The sequence below is a fragment of the Heptranchias perlo genome, unplaced genomic scaffold (genome assembly GCF_035084215.1).
Source record: "Heptranchias perlo isolate sHepPer1 unplaced genomic scaffold, sHepPer1.hap1 HAP1_SCAFFOLD_614, whole genome shotgun sequence".
NCBI lineage: Eukaryota > Metazoa > Chordata > Chondrichthyes > Hexanchiformes > Hexanchidae > Heptranchias > Heptranchias perlo.
Window position 1 is genome coordinate 109,439 of NW_027139638.1, and position 19,162 is coordinate 128,600.

The following is a 19,162-nucleotide window of genomic DNA, read 5'->3' on the forward strand; positions in this document are numbered from 1 at the left end:
TCTGTAACTGAGAGACAATGTCTGCCCCCGCACACTGGGTCTGCAACCGAGAGACAATGTCTGCCCCCGCCCACTGGGTCTGTAACTGAGAGACAGTGTCTGCTCCTACCCACTGGGTCTGTAACCGAGAGACAATGTCTGCCCCCGCCCACTGGGTCTGTAACAGAGAGACAGTGTCTGCCCCCGCCCACTGGGTCTGTAACAGAGAGACAATGTCTGCCCCCGCCCACTGGGTCTGTAACAGAGAGACAGTGTCTGCCGCTACCCACTGGGTCTGTAACTGAGAGATAGTGTCTGCCCCTACCCACTGGGTCTGTAACTGAGACAGACAGTGTCTGCGCCCGCACACTGGGTCTGTAACTGAGAGACAATGTCTGCCCCCGCACACTGGGTCTGTAACCGAGAGACAATGACTGCCCCCGCCCACTGGGTCTGTAACTGAGAGACAGTGTCTGCTCCTACCCACTGGGTCTGTAACCGAGAGACAATGTCTGCCCCCGCCCACTGGGTCTGTAACCGAGAGACAGTGTCTGCCCCCGCACACTGGGTCTGTAACTGAGAGACAGTGTCTGCCTCTACACACTGGGTCTGGAACTGAGAGACAGTGTCTGCCCCTACCCATTGGGTCTGTAACTGTGAGAGAGACAGTGTCTGCCCCTATCCACTGGGTCTGTAACTGTGAGAGAGACAGTGTCTGCCCCTACCCACTGGGTCTGTAACGGTGCAAGAGACAGTGTCTGCCCCCGCCCACTGGGTCTGTAACTGAGAGACAGTGTCTGCCCCTACCCACTGGGTCTGTAACTATGAGAGAGACAGTGTCTGCCCCTACCCACTGGGTCTGTAACTGAGAGACAGTGTCTGCCCCTATCCACTGGGTCTGTAACCGAGAGACAGTATCTGTCCCTACCCACTGGGTCTGTAACTGAGAGACAGTGTCTGCCCCTACCCACTGGGTCTGTAACTGAGAGACAGTGTCTGCCCCCGCCCACTGGGTCTGTAACTGAGAGACAGTGTCTGCTCCTACCCACTGGGTCTGTAACCGAGAGACAATGTCTGCCCCCGCCCACTGGGTCTGTAACTGGGAGACAGTGTCTGCCCCCGCACACTGGGTCTGTAACTGAGAGACAGTGTCTGCCCCTACCCACTGGGTCTGTAACTGAGAGACAGTGTCTGCCCCCGCCCACTGGGTCTGTAACTGAGAGACAGTGTCTGCCCCTACCCACTGGGTCTGGAACTGAGAGACAGTGTCTGCCCCTACCCGCTGGGTCTGTAACTGAGAGACAGTGTCTGCCCCTACCCACTGGGTCTGTAACTGAGAGACAGTGTCTGCCCCCGCCCACTGGGTCTGTAACTGAGAGACAGTGTCTGCCCCTACCCACTGGGTCTGTAACAGAGAGACAGTGTCTGCCCCTACCCACTGGGTCTGTAACTGAGAGACAGTGTCTGCCCCTACCCACTGGGTCTGTAACTGAGAGACAGTGTCTGCCCCCGCCCACTGGGTCTGTAACTGAGAGACAGTGTCTGCCCCTACCCACTGGGTCTGTAATGGTGAGAGAGGCAGTGTCTGCCCCTACCCACTGAGTCTGTAACTGAGAGACAGTATCTGCCCCTATGCACTGGGTCTGTAACTATGACAGAGACAGTGTCTGCCCCTACCCACTGGGTCTGTAACCGAGAGACAATGTCTGCCCCCGCCCACTGGGTCTGTAACTGAGAGGCAGTGTCTGCCCCTCCCCACTGGGTCTGTAACTGAGAGACAGTGTCTGCCCCCGCCCACTGGGTCTGTAACTGAGAGACAGTGTCTGCCCCTACCCACTGGGTCTGGAACTGAGACACAGTATCTGCCCCTACCCACGGGGTCTGTAACTGAGAGACAGTGTCTGCCCCTACCCACTGGGTCTGTAACTGAGAGACAGTGTCTGCCCCCGCCCACTGGTCTGTAACTGAGAGACAGTGTCTGCCCCTACCCACTGGGTCTGTAACTGAGAGACAGTGTCTGCCCCTACCCACTGGGTCTGTAACTGAGAGACAGTGTCTGCCCCCGCCCACTGGATCTGTAACTGAGAGACAGTGTCTGCCCCGACCCACTGGGTCTGTAACAGAGAGACAGTGTCTGCCCCTACCCACTGGGTCTGTAACTGAGAGACAGTGTCTGCCCCTACCCACTGGGTCTGTAACTGAGAGACAGTGTCTGCCCCTACCCACTGGGTCTGTAACCGAGAGACAGTGTCTGCCCCTACCCACTGGGTCTGTAATGGTGAGAGAGACAGTGTCTGCCCCTACACACTGGGACTGTAACAGAGAGACAGTGTCTGCCCCTACCCACTGGGTCTGTAATGGTGAGAGAGGCAGTGTCTGCCCCTACCCACTGGGTCTGGAACCGAGAGACAGTGTCTGCCCCTACCCACTGGGTCTGTAACTGAGAGACAGTGTCTGCCTCCGCCCACTGGGTCTGTAACCGAGAGACAGTGTCTACCCCTACCCACTGGGTCTGTAACTGTGAGAGAGACAGTGTCTGCCCCTATCCACTGGGTCTGTAACTGTGAGAGAGACAGTGTCTGCCCCTACCCACTGGGTCTGTAACGGTGAGTGAGACAGTGTCTGCCCCCGCCCACTGGGTCTGTAACTGAGAAACAGTGTCTGCCCCGACCCACTGGGTCTGTAACAGAGAGACAGTGTCTGCCCCAACCCACTGGGTCTGTAACTATGAGAGAGACAGTGTCTGCCCCTACCCACTGGGTCTGTAACTGAGAGACAGTGTCTGCGAGCACCCACTGGGTCTGTAACTGTGAGGGACACAGTGTCTGCAACTGTGAGAGAGACAGTGTCTGCCCCTACCCACTGGGTCTGTAACTGAGAGACAGTGTCTGCCTCCGCCCACTGGGTCTGTAACTGAGAGACAGTGTCTGCCCCTACCCACTGGGTCTGTAACTGTGAGAGAGACAGTGTCTGCCCCTACCCACTGGGTCTGTAACGGTGAGAGAGACAGTGTCTGCCCCCGCACACTGGGTCTGTAACTGAGAGACAGTGTCTGCCCCTACCCACTGTGTCTGTAACTGAGAGACAGTGTCTGCCCCCGCCCACTGGGTGTGTAACAGAGAGACAGTGTCTGCCCCCACCCACTGGGTCTGTAACTGAGAGACAGTGTCTGCCCCCGCCCACTGGGTCTGTAACTGAGAGACAGTGTCTGCCCCGACCCACTGGGTCTGTAACAGAGAGACAGTGTCTGCCCCCACCCACTGGGTCTGTAACTGAGAGACAGTGTCTGCCCCGACCCACTGGGTCTGTAACAGAGAGACAGTGTCTGCCCCTACCCACTGGGTCTGTAACTGAGAGACAGTGTCTGCCCCTACCCACTGGGTCTGTAACTGAGAGACAGTGTCTGCCCCTACCCACTGGGTCTGTAACCGAGACACAGTATCTGCCCCTACCCACTGGGTCTGTAACTGAGAGACGGTGTCTGCGAGCACCCACTGGGTCTGTAACTGTGAGAGAGACAGTGTCTGCCCCTACGCACTGGGTCTGTAACTGTGAGAGAGACAGTGTCTGCCCCTACCCACTGGGTCTGTAACGGTGAGAGAGACAGTGTATGCCCCTACCCACTGGGTCTGTAACGTTGAGCGAGACAGTGTCTGCCCCTACCCACTGGGTCTGTAACTGAGAGACAATGTCTGCCCCTACCCACTGGGTCTGTAACTGAGACAATGTCTGCCCCTACCCACTGGGTCTGTAACTGAGAGACAGTGTCTGCCCCCGCCCACTGGGTCTGCAACTGAGAGACAGTGTCTGCGAGCACCCACTGGGTCTGCAACTGTGAGAGAGACAGTGTCTGCCCCTACGCACTGGGTCTGTAACGGTGAGAGAGACAGTGTATGCCCCTACCCACTGGGTCTGTAACGGTGAGAGAGACAGTGTATGCCCCTACCCACTGGGTCTGTAACTGAGAGACAATGTCTGCCCCCACCCACTGGGTCTGTAACTGAGAGACAATGTCTGCCCCCGCCCACTGGGTCTGTAACTGAGAGACAGTGTCTGCCCCCGCCCACTGGGTCTGCAACTGCGAGACAGTGTCTGCCCCCGCCCACTGGGTCTGTAACTGAGAGACAGTGTCTGCCCCTACCCACTGGGTCTGTAACAGAGAGACAGTGTCTGTCCCGACCCACTGGGTCTGTAACTGAGAGACAGTGTCTGCCCCTACCCACTGGGTCTGTAACCGAGAGACAGTGTCTGCCCCCGCCCACTGGGTCTGTAACCGAGAGACAGTGTCTGCCCCTACCCACTGGGTCTGTAACCGAGAGACAATGTCTGCCCCGACCCACTGGGTCTGTAACAGAGAGACAGTGTCTGCCCCGACCCACTGGGTCTGTAACAGAGAGACAGTGTCTGCCCCTACCCACTGGGTCTGTAACAGAGAGACAGTGTCTGCCCCTACCCACTGGGTCTGTAACAGAGAGACAGTGTCTGCCCCTACCCACTGGGTCTGTAACTGAGAGACAGTGTCTGCCCCTACCCACTGGGTCTGTAACTGAGAGACAGTGTCTGCGAGCACCCACTGGGTCTGTCACTGTGAGGGAGACAGTGTCTGCCCCTACCCACTGGGTCTGTAACTGTGAGAGAGACAGTGTCTGCCCCTACCCACTGGGTCTGTAACTGAGAGACAGTGTCTGCCCCCGCCCACTGGATCTGTAACTGAGAGACAGTGTCTGCCCCGACCCACTGGGTCTGTAACAGAGAGACAGTGTCTGCCCCTACCCACTGGGTCTGTAACTGAGAGACAGTGTCTGCCCCTACCCACTGGGTCTGTAACTGAGAGACAGTGTCTGCCCCTACCCACTGGGTCTGTAACCGAGAGACAGTGTCTGCCCCTACCCACTGGGTCTGTAACTGAGAGACAGTGTCTGCCCTAACCCACTGGGTCTGTAATGGTGAGAGAGACAGTGTCTGCCCCTACACACTGGGACTGTAACAGAGAGACAGTGTCTGCCCCTACCCACTGGGTCTGTAATGGTGAGAGAGGCAGTGTCTGCCCCTACCCACTGGGTCTGTAACCAAGAGACAGTATCTGCCCCTATGCACTGGGTCTGTAACTGTGACAGAGACAGTGTCTGCCCCTACCCACTGGGTCTGGAACCGAGAGACAGTGTCTGCCCCTACCCACTGGGTCTGTAACTGAGAGACAGTGTCTGCCTCCGCCCACTGGGTCTGTAACCGAGAGACAGTGTCTGCCCCTACCCACTGGGTCTGTAACTGTGAGAGAGACAGTGTCTGCCCCTATCCACTGGGTCTGTAACTGTGAGAGAGACAGTGTCTGCCCCTACCCACTGGGTCTGTAACGCTGAGAGAGACAGTGTCTGCCCCCGCCCACTGGGTCTGCAACTGAGAGATAGTGTCTGCCCCAACCCACTGGGTCTGTAACTATGAGAGAGACAGTGTCTGCCCCTACCCACTGGGTCTGTAACGGTGAGTGAGACAGTGTCTGCCCCCGCCCACTGGGTCTGTAACTGAGAAACAGTGTCTGCCCCTATCCACTGGGTCTGTAACCCAGAGACAGTGTCTGCCCCTACCCACTGGGTCTGTAACTGAGAGACAGTGTCTGCGAGCACCCACTGGGTCTGTAACTGTGAGGGACACAGTGTCTGCAACTGTGAGAGAGACAGTGTCTGCCCCTACCCACTGGGTCTGTAACTGAGAGACAGTGTCTGCCTCCGCCCACTGGGTCTGTAACTGAGAGACAGTGTCTGCCCCTACCCACTGGGTCTGTAACTGTGAGAGAGACAGTGTCTGCCCCTATCCACTGGGTCTGTAACTGTGAGAGAGACAGTGTCTGCCCCTACCCACTGGGTCTGTAACGGTGAGAGAGACAGTGTCTGCCCCCGCACACTGGGTCTGTAACTGAGAGACAGTGTCTGCCCCTACCCACTGTGTCTGTAACTGAGAGACAGTGTCTGCCCCCGCACACTGGGTCTGTAACTGAGAGACAGTGTCTGCCCCGACCCACTGGGTCTGTAACAGAGAGACAGTGTCTGCCCCGACCCACTGGGTCTGTAACTGAGAGACAGTGTCTGCCCCTACCCACTGGGTCTGTAACTGAGAGACAGTGTCTGCCCCGACCCACTGGGTCTGTAATGGTGAGAGAGGCAGTGTCTGCCCCGACCCACGAGGTCTGTAACAGAGAGACAGTGTCTGCCCCTACCCACTGGGTCTGTAACTGAGAGACGGTGTCTGCGAGCACCCACTGGGTCTGTAACTGTGAGAGAGACAGTGTCTGCCCCTACGCACTGGGTCTGTAACTGTGAGAGAGACAGTGTCTGCCCCTACCCACTGGGTCTGTAACGGTGAGAGAGACAGTGTATGCCCCTACCCACTGGGTCTGTAACGTTGAGCGAGACAGTGTCTGCCCCTACCCACTGGGTCTGTAACTGAGAGACAATGTCTGCCCCTACCCACTGGGTCTGTAACTGAGACAATGTCTGCCCCTACCCACTGGGTCTGTAACTGAGAGACAGTGTCTGCCCCCGCCCACTGGGTCTGCAACTGAGAGACAGTGTCTGCGAGCACCCACTGGGTCTGCAACTGTGAGAGAGACAGTGTCTGCCCCTACGCACTGGGTCTGTAACGGTGAGAGAGACAGTGTATGCCCCTACCCACTGGGTCTGTAACGGTGAGAGAGACAGTGTATGCCCCTACCCACTGGGTCTGTAACTGAGAGACAATGTCTGCCCCTACCCACTGGGTCTGTAACTGAGAGACAATGTCTGCCCCCGCCCACTGGGTCTGTAACTGAGAGACAGTGTCTGCCCCCGCCCACTGGGTCTGCAACTGCGAGACAGTGTCTGCCCCCGCCCACTGGGTCTGTAACTGAGAGACAGTGTCTGCCCCTACCCACTGGGTCTGTAACAGAGAGACAGTGTCTGTCCCGACCCACTGGGTCTGTAACAGAGAGACAGTGTCTGCCCCTACCCATTGGGTCTGTAACCGAGAGACAGTGTCTGCCCCCACCCACTGGGTCTGTAACCGAGAGACAGTGTCTGCCCCTACCCACTGGGTCTGTAACCGAGAGACAATGTCTGCCCCGACCCACTGGGTCTGTAACAGAGAGACAGTGTCTGCCCCGACCCACTGGGTCTGTAACAGAGAGACAGTGTCTGCCCCGACCCACTGGGTCTGTAACAGAGAGACAGTGTCTGCCCCTACCCACTGGGTCTGTAACAGAGAGACAGTATCTGCCCCTCCCCACTGGGTCTGTAACTGAGAGACAGTGTCTGCCCCTACCCACTGGGTCTGTAACTGAGAGACAGTGTCTGCGAGCACCCACTGGGTCTGTCACTGTGAGGGAGACAGTGTCTGCCCCCACGCACTGGGTCTGTAACTGTGAGAGAGACAGTGTCTGCCCCTACCCACTGGGTCTGTAACGGTGAGAGAGACAGTGTATGCCCCTACCCACTGGGTCTGTAACGTTGAGCGAGACAGTGTCTGCCCCTACCCACTGGGTCTGTAACTGAGAGACAATGTCTGCCCCCGCACACTGGGTCTGTAACCGAGAGACAATGTCTGCCCCCGCCCACTGGGTCTGTAACTGAGAGACAGTGTCTGCCCCCGCACACTGGGTCTGTAACTGAGAGACAATGTCTGCCCCTACCCACTGGGTCTGTAACTGAGAGACAGTGTCTGCCCCCGCCCACTGGGTCTGTAACTGAGAGACAGTGTCTGCCCCTACCCACTGGGTCTGGAACTAAGAGACAGTGTCTGCCCCTACCCACTGGGTCTGTAACTGAGAGACAGTGTCTGCCCCTACCCACTGGGTCTGTAATGGTGAGAGAGACAGTGTCTGCCCCTACCCACTGGGTCTGTAACAGAGAGACAGTGTCTGCCCCTACCCACTGGGTCTGCAATGGTGAGAGAGGCAGTGTCTGCCCCTACCCACTGGGTCTGCAATGGTGAGAGAGGCAGTGTCTGCCCCTACCCACTGGGTCTGTAACGGTGAGAGAGACAGTGTATGCCCCTACCCACTGGGTCTGTAACGTTGAGCGAGACAGTGTCTGCCCCTACCCACTGGGTCTGTAACTGAGAGACAATGTCTGCCCCTACCCACTGGGTCTGTAACTGAGACAATGTCTGCCCCTACCCACTGGGTCTGTAACTGAGAGACAGTGTCTGCCCCCGCCCACTGGGTCTGCAACTGAGAGACAGTGTCTGCGAGCACCCACTGGGTCTGCAACTGTGAGAGAGACAGTGTCTGCCCCTACGCACTGGGTCTGTAACGGTGAGAGAGACAGTGTATGCCCCTACCCACTGGGTCTGTAACGGTGAGAGAGACAGTGTATGCCCCTACCCACTGGGTCTGTAACTGAGAGACAATGTCTGCCCCTACCCACTGGGTCTGTAACTGAGAGACAATGTCTGCCCCCGCCCACTGGGTCTGTAACTGAGAGACAGTGTCTGCCCCCGCCCACTGGGTCTGCAACTGCGAGACAGTGTCTGCCCCCGCCCACTGGGTCTGTAACTGAGAGACAGTGTCTGCCCCTACCCACTGGGTCTGTAACAGAGAGACAGTGTCTGTCCCGACCCACTGGGTCTGTAACTGAGAGACAGTGTCTGCCCCTACCCACTGGGTCTGTAACCGAGAGACAGTGTCTGCCCCCACCCACTGGGTCTGTAACCGAGAGACAGTGTCTGCCCCTACCCACTGGGTCTGTAACCGAGAGACAATGTCTGCCCCGACCCACTGGGTCTGTAACAGAGAGACAGTGTCTGCCCCGACCCACTGGGTCTGTAACAGAGAGACAGTGTCTGCCCCTACCCACTGGGTCTGTAACAGAGAGACAGTATCTGCCCCTACCCACTGGGTCTGTAACTGAGAGACAGTGTCTGCCCCTACCCACTGGGTCTGTAACTGAGAGACAGTGTCTGCGAGCACCCACTGGGTCTGTCACTGTGAGGGAGACAGTGTCTGCCCCCACGCACTGGGTCTGTAACTGTGAGAGAGACAGTGTCTGCCCCTACCCACTGGGTCTGTAACGGTGAGAGAGACAGTGTATGCCCCTACCCACTGGGTCTGTAACGTTGAGCGAGACAGTGTCTGCCCCTACCCACTGGGTCTGTAACTGAGAGACAATGTCTGCCCCCGCACACTGGGTCTGTAACCGAGAGACAACGTCTGCCCCCGCCCACTGGGTCTGTAACTGAGAGACAGTGTCTGCTCCAACCCACTGGGTCTGTAACCGAGAGACAATGTCTGCCCCCGCCCACTGGGTCTGTAACTGAGAGACAGTGTCTGCCCCCGCACACTGGGTCTGTAACTGAGAGACAATGTCTGCCCCTACCCACTGGGTCTGTAACTGAGAGACAGTGTCTGCCCCCGCCCACTGGGTCTGTAACTGAGAGACAGTGTCTGCCCCTACCCACTGGGTCTGGAACTAAGAGACAGTGTCTGCCCCTACCCACTGGGTCTGTAACTGAGAGACAGTGTCTGCCCCTACCCACTGGGTCTGTAATGGTGAGAGAGACAGTGTCTGCCCCTACCCACTGGGTCTGTAACAGAGAGACAGTGTCTGCCCCTACCCACTGGGTCTGCAATGGTGAGAGAGGCAGTGTCTGCCCCTATCCACTGGGTCTGTAACCGAGAGACAGTATCTGCCCCTATCCACTGGGTCTGTAACTGTGACAGAGACAGTGTCTGCCCCGACCCACTGGGTCTGTAACCGAGAGACAGTGTCTGCCCCTACCCACTGGGTCTGTAACTGAGAGACAGTGTCTGCCCCTATCCACTGGGTCTGTAACCGAGACACAGTATCTGCCCCTACCCACTGGGTCTGTAACTGAGAGACGGTGTCTGCGAGCACCCACTGGGTCTGTAACTGTGAGAGAGACAGTGTCTGCCCCTACGCACTGAGTCTGTAACGGTGAGAGAGACAGTGTCTGCCCCTACGCACTGGGTCTGTAACGGTGAGATAGACAGTGTATGCCCCTACCCACTGGGTCTGTAACGTTGAGCGAGACAGTGTCTGCCCCTACCCACTGGGTCTGTAACTGAGAGACAATGTCTGCCCCTACCCACTGGGTCTGTAACTGAGACAATGTCTGCCCCTACCCACTGGGTCTGTAACTGAGAGACAGTGTCTGCCCCCGCCCACTGGGTCTGCAACTGAGAGACAGTGTCTGCGAGCACCCACTGGGTCTGTAACTGTGAGAGAGACAGTGTCTGCCCCTACGCACTGGGTCTGTAACTGTGAGAGAGACAGTGTATGCCCCTACCCACTGGGTCTGTAACGGTGAGAGAGACAGTGTCTGCCCCTACCCACTGGGTCTGTAACATTCAGGGAGACAGTGTCTGCCCCCGCCCACTGGGTCTGTAACTGAGAGACAATGTCTGCCCCTACCCACTGGGTCTGTAACTGAGAGACAATGTCTGCCCCCGCCCACTGGGTCTGTAACCGAGAGACAATGTCTGCCCCTACCCACTGGGTCTGTAACAGAGAGACAGTGTCTGCCCCTACCCACTGGGTCTGTAACAGAGAGACAGTGTCTGCCCCTACCCACTGGGTCTGTAACGGTGAGAGAGACAGTGTCTGCCCCTACCCACTGGGTCTGTAACAGAGAGACAGTGTCTGCCCCCGCCCACTGGGTCTGTAACTGAGAGACAGTGTCTACCCCTACCCACTGGGTCTGTAACAGAGAGACAGTGTCTGCCCCTACCCACTGGGTGTGTAACTGAGAGACAGTGTCTGCCCCTACCCACTGGGTCTGCAACCAAGAGACTGTATCTGCCCCTATGCACTGGGTCTGTAACTGTGACAGAGACAGTGTCTGCCCCTACCCACTGGGTCTGTAACTGAGAGACAGTGTCTGCCCCTACCCACTGGGTCTGTAACAGAGAGACAGTGTCTGCCCCTACCCACTGGGTCTGTAACTGAGAGACAGTGTTTGCCCCCGCCCACTGGGTCTGTAACAGAGAGACAGTGTCTGCCCCTACCCACTGGGTCTGTTACTGAGACAGACAGTGTCTGCCCCTACCCACTGGGTCTGTAACTGAGAGACAGTGTTTGCCCCCGCCCACTGGGTCTGTAACAGAGAGACAGTGTTTGCCCCCGCCCACTGGGTCTGTAACAGAGAGACAGTGTCTGCCCCCGCCCACTGGGTCTGTAACAGAGAGACAATGTCTGCCCCCGCCCACTGGGTCTGTAACAGAGAGACAGTTTCTGCCCCTACCCACTGGGTCTGTAACTGAGAGACAGTGTCTGCCCCTACCCACTGGGTCTGTAACTGAGACAGACAGTGTCTGCGCCCGCACACTGGGTCTGTAACGGTGAGAGAGACAGTTTCTGCCCCTACCCACTGGGTCTGTAACTGAGAGACAGTGTCTGCCCCTACCCACTGGGTCTGTAACTGAGACAGACAGTGTCTGCGCCCGCACACTGGGTCTGTAACTGAGAGACAATGTCTGCCCCCGCACACTGGATCTGTAACCGAGGGACAATGTCTGCCCCCGCCCACTGGGTCTGTAACTGAGAGACAGTGTCTGCTCCTACCCACTGGGTCTGTAACCGAGAGACAATGTCTGCCCCCGCACACTGGGTCTGTAACTGAGAGACAATGTCTGCCCCCGCCCACTGGGTCTGTAACTGAGAGACAGTGTCTGCCCCTACCCACTGGGTCTGGAACTGAGAGACAGTGTCTGCCCCCGCCCACTGGGTCTGTAACTGAGAGACAGTGTCTGCCCCCACCCACTGGGTCTGTAACTGAGAGACAGTGTCTGCCCCCACCCACTGGGTCTGTAACTGAGAGACAGTGTCTGCCCCCGCACACTGGGTCTGTAACTGTGAGAGAGACAGTGTCTGCCCCTACCCACTGGGTCTGGAACTGAGAGACAGTGTCTGCCCCCGCCCACTGGGTCTGTAACTGAGAGACAGTGTCTGCCCCCACCCACTGGGTCTGTAACTGAGAGACAGTGTCTGCCCCCACCCACTGGGTCTGTAACAGAGAGACAGTGTCTGCCCCCACCCACTGGGTCTGTAACTGAGAGACAGTGTCTGCCCCCACCCACTGGGTCTGTAACAGAGAGACAGTGTCTGCCCCCACCCACTGGGTCTGTAACTGAGAGACAGTGTCTGCCCCCACCCACTGGGTCTGTAACTGAGAGACAGTGTCTGCCCCCACCCACTGGGTCTGTAACTGAGAGACAGTGTCTGCCCCTACCCACCTCTGCTCAGTCAGGAGACAACACAGAGTCAACAGGTTCATCTGCTGATATCTGATAGTGAAGCTGTGCTGTGTCAGGAGACAAACCAGAGAGCCCTGTGGAGGACGGGTGTGATCTTCACCTACCCTTTCTTCACATACTGATACGCCAAATCCCTCAAACCAGGTCTGAAGATGGAGATTCGATGCCAAGTTGTCTTCTGGCTGATGTCTCCTGCAATAATTGAGCAATAACTTTACCAAAGCATTGTTGAGCCTGATACACGTCACGTCACACAATCCCGAGGTGATTCACGCCTCCCCATGATAGAACCGTACACTCAGACACCATTCGGCCCATCCTGCCTGCGTCGGCTCGTTGAAAAAGATGTCCATTTAGTCCCACTAAAATGATCGGGGAATTTTTGGGGGCAGGGGCACCGGTCGGAACGGCCGGCGGGGGCGGTCGGAACGGCGGGAGGGGGCGGGGGCACCGGGCGGAACGGCCGGGGGCACCGGGCGGAACGGCCGGCGGGGGCACCGGTCGGAACGGCGGGCGGGGGCACCGGTCGGAACGGCGGGCGGGGGCACCGGTCGGAACGGCGGGCGGGGCGGGGGCACCGGTCGGAACGGTGGGCGGGGGCGGGGCCACCGGTCGGAACGGCGGGCGGGGGCGGGGCCACCGGTCGGAACGGCGGGCGGGGGCGGGGCCACCGGTCGGAACGGCGGGCGGGGGCGGGGCAAACAGGTTGAGCTTGTGAAAGAATCTGACCTCTCACCAGCCCCCCCACCCTTGGGTGGAGTAAGCAGGGTTGGGGAAGGATGGACGGAGGGTTAGGGGTGAGGTGAGTACCTGCAGAACAAGGGTCAGGGTTTAGTGGGTAGCTCAAAGGAAGGGTAGTGATGGGAGGGGGTGGTAGGAAGAACAGTGGTGAAGGGGTCTGGGATGCGATGTAATTGTGTGGATACAGGAGAAGGAACGAGTCCAGTCAATGGGAACAGAGCTTGTGAGCACCATATTTCCCCCATTATCACAAATGCAGCCTGCTGTTGATTCTGGCTCTTTTCTTAATTTGCAAGAACTTCCTGTCCATAAAACCTTACTCCCACTCACCCTCCTGGCTCTCCATTTCACAATTCTTCAAATAAACTTTATCTGACACTTCCCTCTTGCGTTTCTTCAGAAATTGCTAGAAACTGCAGCAAAATATTCCATCAGTACAGCTGAGTGAACTGTGCTGATACATCCTGGGAAATTAGGGATACTGTACATGCTCAGACTTTCCAATTCAAATTCAACCCACACCATCACAGCTCTGGGCAAACTCAACAAGCCCAAAGCCCAGGCATCTGTGAGAGACTGAGGTCTCTGAATGAAAGATTTAAAAGACACCAAGACAATTCAAAGGATAAAGCTGGTTATGATGAAAGATTTTATTTTTTGATATTACCTTGCTACTGCATTTCCCTGCATACATTAAACTGAGAGACAATTAAAAGCCTCTGCTGGCTGTGAAACACTTCTAGAAATGAAACTTCTTAGAAATTTCAGTTACTGAGAAAAAAGGGCAGATCAAAAAACATTTCAGCTAAAAGATTTTCAGTCAACGTTGAGTGAGTTGTGGGGAAAAGCCCCGCCATGTACAGACTGTGGGGTTACAGGGTGGGCAGTTCACATCGGTAAATCCCACATAACATGGGCACAACAGTTTATAATAGGAAAAAGTTGACATAACAGTGATAAAATGTGAGGACAGGCAATGCAGACAGAAAGTGTGCAGAGACGCAGATGTTTATATAAAATATAGATATATAGATTAAACAAACTATTGGTACATATTAACAGTTATCAATGTATATTAATTGAACTATTAAGTTAATGTGACTTAATGTATATTATTGGAACTAATGTATAATTGTTTATTCCTATTTATTAATGTAACTACATTAATGTAACTAATGTAGACTTGTGTAATTAATATATAGTTCCACTTCTATACATAATTAAGCATTAATGAAAGTATCTGAATGCATTGAGTGCAAGATTATTGATGGAGCTCATCGACTTCTTTGTCACTAAGATTGAGTTCAGCTGCCTCTGACACTTCCCTCCCTCCCCCTCGCTCACCGAGCCAAACTTCCCCTAAGGATCCCCCCCGTCCTAGCCCTGAATCTTTCTCTAATTTCTCTCCTGTCTCTCCTCATTCTCTCTCCAAACTCATCTTGACCATGAGACCCACCTCCTTCTCCCTCGACCCTATTCCCACTAAACTGCTGACCACCCAACTTCCCTTCCTGGCCCCCATGCCAGCTGATATTGTTAACGGTTCCCTCTCCTCAGGTGCTGTCCCCCTTCCCTTCAAATCTGCTGTCATCACCCGCTCCTCAAAAAACCCACCCTTGACCCCCTCTGTCCTTGCAAACTACCCCCCCATCTCCAACCTCCCTTTCCTCTCCAAAGTCCTTCAACATGTTGTCGTCTCCCAAATCCGTGTCCATCTTTCCCATAACTCCATGTTTGAATCCCTCCAATCAGGTTTCCGCCCCTTATCAAAACGGCCCTTATCAAAGTCACAAATGAGATCCTCTGTGACTGTGACCGTGGTGAACTCTCCCTCCTCATCCTTCTCCACCTGTCTGCAGCCTTTCACACGATTGACCACTCCATCCGCCTCCAACGCCTCTCCTCCATTGTCCAGCTGGGTGGGACTGCCTTCACCTGCTTCCATTCTTATCTATCCAGTCGTATCGGAGAATCTCCTGTAATGGCTTCTCTTCTCTCTCCCACACCGTTACCTCTGGAGTCCCCAAGGATCGATCCTTGGCCCCCTCCTATTTCTCATCTACATGCTGCCCCTCGGCGACATCATCAGGTTCCACATGTACACTGACGACACCCAGCTCTACCTCACCACCACCTCCCTCGACCCCACCACTGTCTCTCGTTTTTCACATTGCTTGTCCGACATCCAGTACTGGATGAGCAAAAATTTCCTCCAATTAAATATTGGGAAGACCGAAGCCATTGTCTTCGGTCCCCACTGCAAACTGCTCCCTAGGCCACCGACTCCACCCCTCTCTGGTCACTGACTGAAGCTGAATCAGACCGTTCCACATCCTTGGCGTCCTATTTGACCCTGAGATGAGCTTCTGACCACATATCCTCTCCATCACCAAGATCGCCTACTTCCACCTCCGCAACATCGCCCGTCTCCGCCCCGCCTCAGCTCATCTGCTGCAGAAACCCTCATCCATGCCTTTGTTACCTCCAGACTGGACCATTCCAATGGTCTCCTGGCCGGCCTCCCGTCTTCCACCCTCCCTAAACTTCAGCTCATCCAAAACTCTGCTGCTCGTATCCTAACTCGCACCAAGTCCCGTTCACCCATCACCCCTGTGCTCACCGACCTACTTTGGCTCCAGGTCTGGGAACACCTCAATTTTAAAATTCTCATCCTTGTTTTCAAATCCCTCCATGGCCTCGCCCCCTCCCTATCTCTGTAACCTCCTCCAGCCCTACAACTCTCTGATCTGAATCGGGGACAGGGACTCAATAAAATTAACATAAGTAAAGCAACAGTAATGAAGAAAATAATAGCACTAAAGAGTGACAAATCCCCAGGACCAGATGGTTTCCATCCCAGGGTTTTAAAGGAAGCAGGTGAGCACATTGCAGATGCCCGAACTATAATCTTTCAAAGTTCTCTCGATTCAGGAACTGTCCCGCTAGATTGGAAAATTGCACATGTCACTCTGCTTTTTAAGAAAGGAGCAAGAGGGAAACCAGAGAATTATAGACCAGTTAGCCTAACATCTGTTGTGGGGAAAATGCTGGAGTCGATAATTAAGGATAGGGTGACTGAACACCTCGAGAATTTTCAGTTAATCAGAGAGAGCCAGCATGGATTTGTGAAAGGTAGGTCGTGCCTGACAAACCTGATTGAATTTTTTGAAGAGGTGACTAAAGTAGTGGACAGGGGAATGTCAATGGATGTTATTTATATGGACTTCCAGAAGGCATTTGATAAGGTCCCACATAAGAGACTGTTAGCTAAGATAGAAGCCCATGGAATCGAGGGAAAAGTACGGACTTGGTTAGGAAGTTGGCTGAGCGAAAGGCGACAGAGAGTAGGGATAGTGGGTAGGTACTCACATTGGCAGGATGTGACTAGTGGAGTCCCGCAGGGATCTGTCTTGGGGCCTCAATTATTCACAATATTTATTAACGGCTTAGATGAAGGCATAGAAAGTCTCATCTAAATTTGCCGATGACACAAAGATTGGTGGCATTGTAAGCAGTGTAGATGGAAACATAAAATTACAAAGGGATATCGATAGATTAGGTGAATGGGCAAAACTGTGGCAAATGGAATTCAACGGCAATTGATACGAGCTCAATTGCTAAATTTAAATCTGAGATAGATAGCTTTTTGGCAACCAAAGGTATTAAGGGATATGGGCCAAAGGCAGGTATATGGAGTTAGATCACAGATCAGCCACGATCTTATCAAATGGCGGAGCAGGCACGAGGGGCTGAATGGCCTACTCCTGTTCCTATGTTCCTATCTCTGCACTCTTCATGTGAGGTCATCCACTTTGGATCAAAAAAGGATAGAACAGGGTACTTTCTAAATGGTAAAAAGTTAAAAACAGTGGATGTCCAAAGGGACTTAGGGGTTCAGGTACAGAGATCATTGAAGTGTCATGAACAGGTGCAGAAAATAATCAAGAAGGCTAATGGAATGCTGGCCTTTATATCTAGAGGACTAAAGTACAAGGGGGCAGAAGTTATGCTGCAGCTATACAAAACCTGGTTAGACCGCACCTGTGAGCAGTTCTGGGCACCGCACCTTCGGAAGGACATATTGGCCTTGGAGGGAGTGCAGCGTAGGTTTACTGGAATGATACCCGGACTTCAAGGGTTAAGTTATGAGGAGAGATTACACAAATTGGGGTTGTATTCTGTAGAGTTTCGAAGGTTAAGGGGTGATCTGATCGAAGTTTATAAGATATTAAGGGGAACGGATAGGTTGGATGGAGAGAAACTATTTCCGCTGGTTGGGGATTCTAGGAGTAGGGGGCACAGTCTAAAAATTAGAGCCAGACCTTTCAGGAGTGAGATTAGAAAACATTTCTACACACAAAGGGTGGTAGAAGTTTGGAACTCTCTTCCGCAAACGGCAATTGATACTGGCTCAATTGCTAAATTTAAATCTGAGATAGATAGCTTTTTGGCAACCAAAGGTATTAAGGGATATGGGCCAAAGGCAGGTATATGGAGTTAGATCACAGATCAGCCACGATCTTATCAAATGGCGGAGCAGGCACGAGGGGCTGAATGGCCTACTCCTGTTCCTATGTTCCTATCTCTGCACTCTTCCAATTCTCGCCTTTTGTGCATCCCAAATTTTCATCGCTCCACCACTGGCGGCCGTGCCTTCAGCTGCCTAGGCCCTCAGCTCTGGAATTCCCTCCTTAAACCTCTCCGTCTCCCTCCCTCTCTCTCTCCTCCTTTAATACACTCCTTAAAACCTACCGATTTGACCAGGCTTTTGGTCACCTGTCCTAATATTTCCTTATGTGGCTCGGTGTCAAATTTTGTTTGAAAACGGCTTGTGAAGCGTCCTGGGATGTTTTCCACTTGCGCGGGAGACCAGAGGCTAGGGGCTAAGGTAGTCATTAATAAATCCAATAGGGAATTCAGGAGAAACCTCTTCACCCAGAGAGTGGTGAAAATGTGGAACTCGCTACCACGAGGAGTGGTTGAGGTGAATAGTGTCGATGCATTTAAGGGGAAGCTACATAAACACGAGAGGGAGAAAGGAATAGAAGGATATGCTGATAGGGTGAGATGAAGTAGGGAGGGAGGAGGCTCGTGTGGAACATAAAGGCCGGCATAGACCAGTTGGGCCAAATGGCCTGTTTCTGTGCTGTAGTTTCAATGCAACTCGATTGCACCTTAGTTTTATGGTGAGCTTAGCACTAGGGCTCACACGAGACACATTCTGAGGCTCACACCTCACTCAGCAGCAGACATTCAGGAGGTGTTTGGTGTCATTACCTGACGCAAATGTATCGCTGTCCCCTGATCGCCACATTTCATTGGTTGCCAACGAGAAGATTGTTACAGGATTCTTGCCATCGACCTGTCGCATCACAGGGTCCTGCCCAACCCGCCGAGCAGCTGGACCCGGTTCAGGGCTGGAGACAAACAAACCAAGAACCAGAATACCAGCTGTCTGGAAATAACACCATTACCGACTGATAAACACACTGCAACACTTACCAAGGAACTAAAATAAGGGGCTACGGCGAGAACAGCCTCCAAAAGGTGAGGTCACCGCCGCCCGGCCCCGGGGTCACCGTGGGGTCGCCACGCCTTCCAAGGGGGCCGCACCTGAAATGGAGTTAAGGGCAAAGATGCAGAGCCATCCGTCAAATGACCAATCACGTATCCAATTGCTTAAATGTAAACAAATCCAAAACAGTTTGATTGATGATGATAACAGGCACTGAGCAATGAGGTCTTCACCCACAACACTGCAGCTCACCATGAGAAATCGACCAGATCAGTAATATTAGAATACACCATGGGATTAAAAGGACAGGGGCAGTGTGGATACAAGATTGACGAAGGGACAGAAAGCAGAGAGTAGTGGGGAACAGTTGTTTTCAGACTGGAGGGGAGTGTACAGTGGTGTTCCCCAGGGTCAGTATTAGGACCACTGCTCTTTTTGATATATATTAATGACCTGGACTTGGGTACAGAGGGTATAATTTCAAAGTTTGCAGATGACATGAAACTCAGAAATGTTGTAAACAATGTGGGGGATAGTAACAGACTTCAAGAGGATAAGACGGACTGGTGAAATGGGCAGACACATGGCAGATGAAATTTAACACAGAAAAATGTGAAGTGATTCATTTTGGCAGGAAGAACGAGGAGAGGCAATATAAACTAAATGTACAATTCTAAAACGGGGTA

At 54.0% G+C, this 19,162-nt stretch overlaps 1 protein-coding gene across 2 annotated transcripts in view; it reads right to left on the reverse strand.

The window, feature by feature from the left end:
• The window catches only part of LOC137317341 (single-stranded DNA-binding protein, mitochondrial), a 45,525-nt gene extending 27,154 nt beyond the window's left edge, over positions 1 to 18,371 (reverse strand). For both annotated transcript variants that reach the window (XM_067980755.1, XM_067980754.1), the window contains exons 1-2: positions 18,239 to 18,371; positions 12,325 to 12,412 (exon numbers count right to left, since the gene is read on the reverse strand). In XM_067980755.1, coding sequence (XP_067836856.1) covers positions 12,325 to 12,412; positions 18,239 to 18,332 — 182 coding nt within the window. In that variant the 5' untranslated portion in view covers positions 18,333 to 18,371. The remainder of the gene's footprint in view (positions 1 to 12,324; positions 12,413 to 18,238) is intronic.
• Between the last annotated feature and the right edge of the window lie 791 nt (positions 18,372 to 19,162).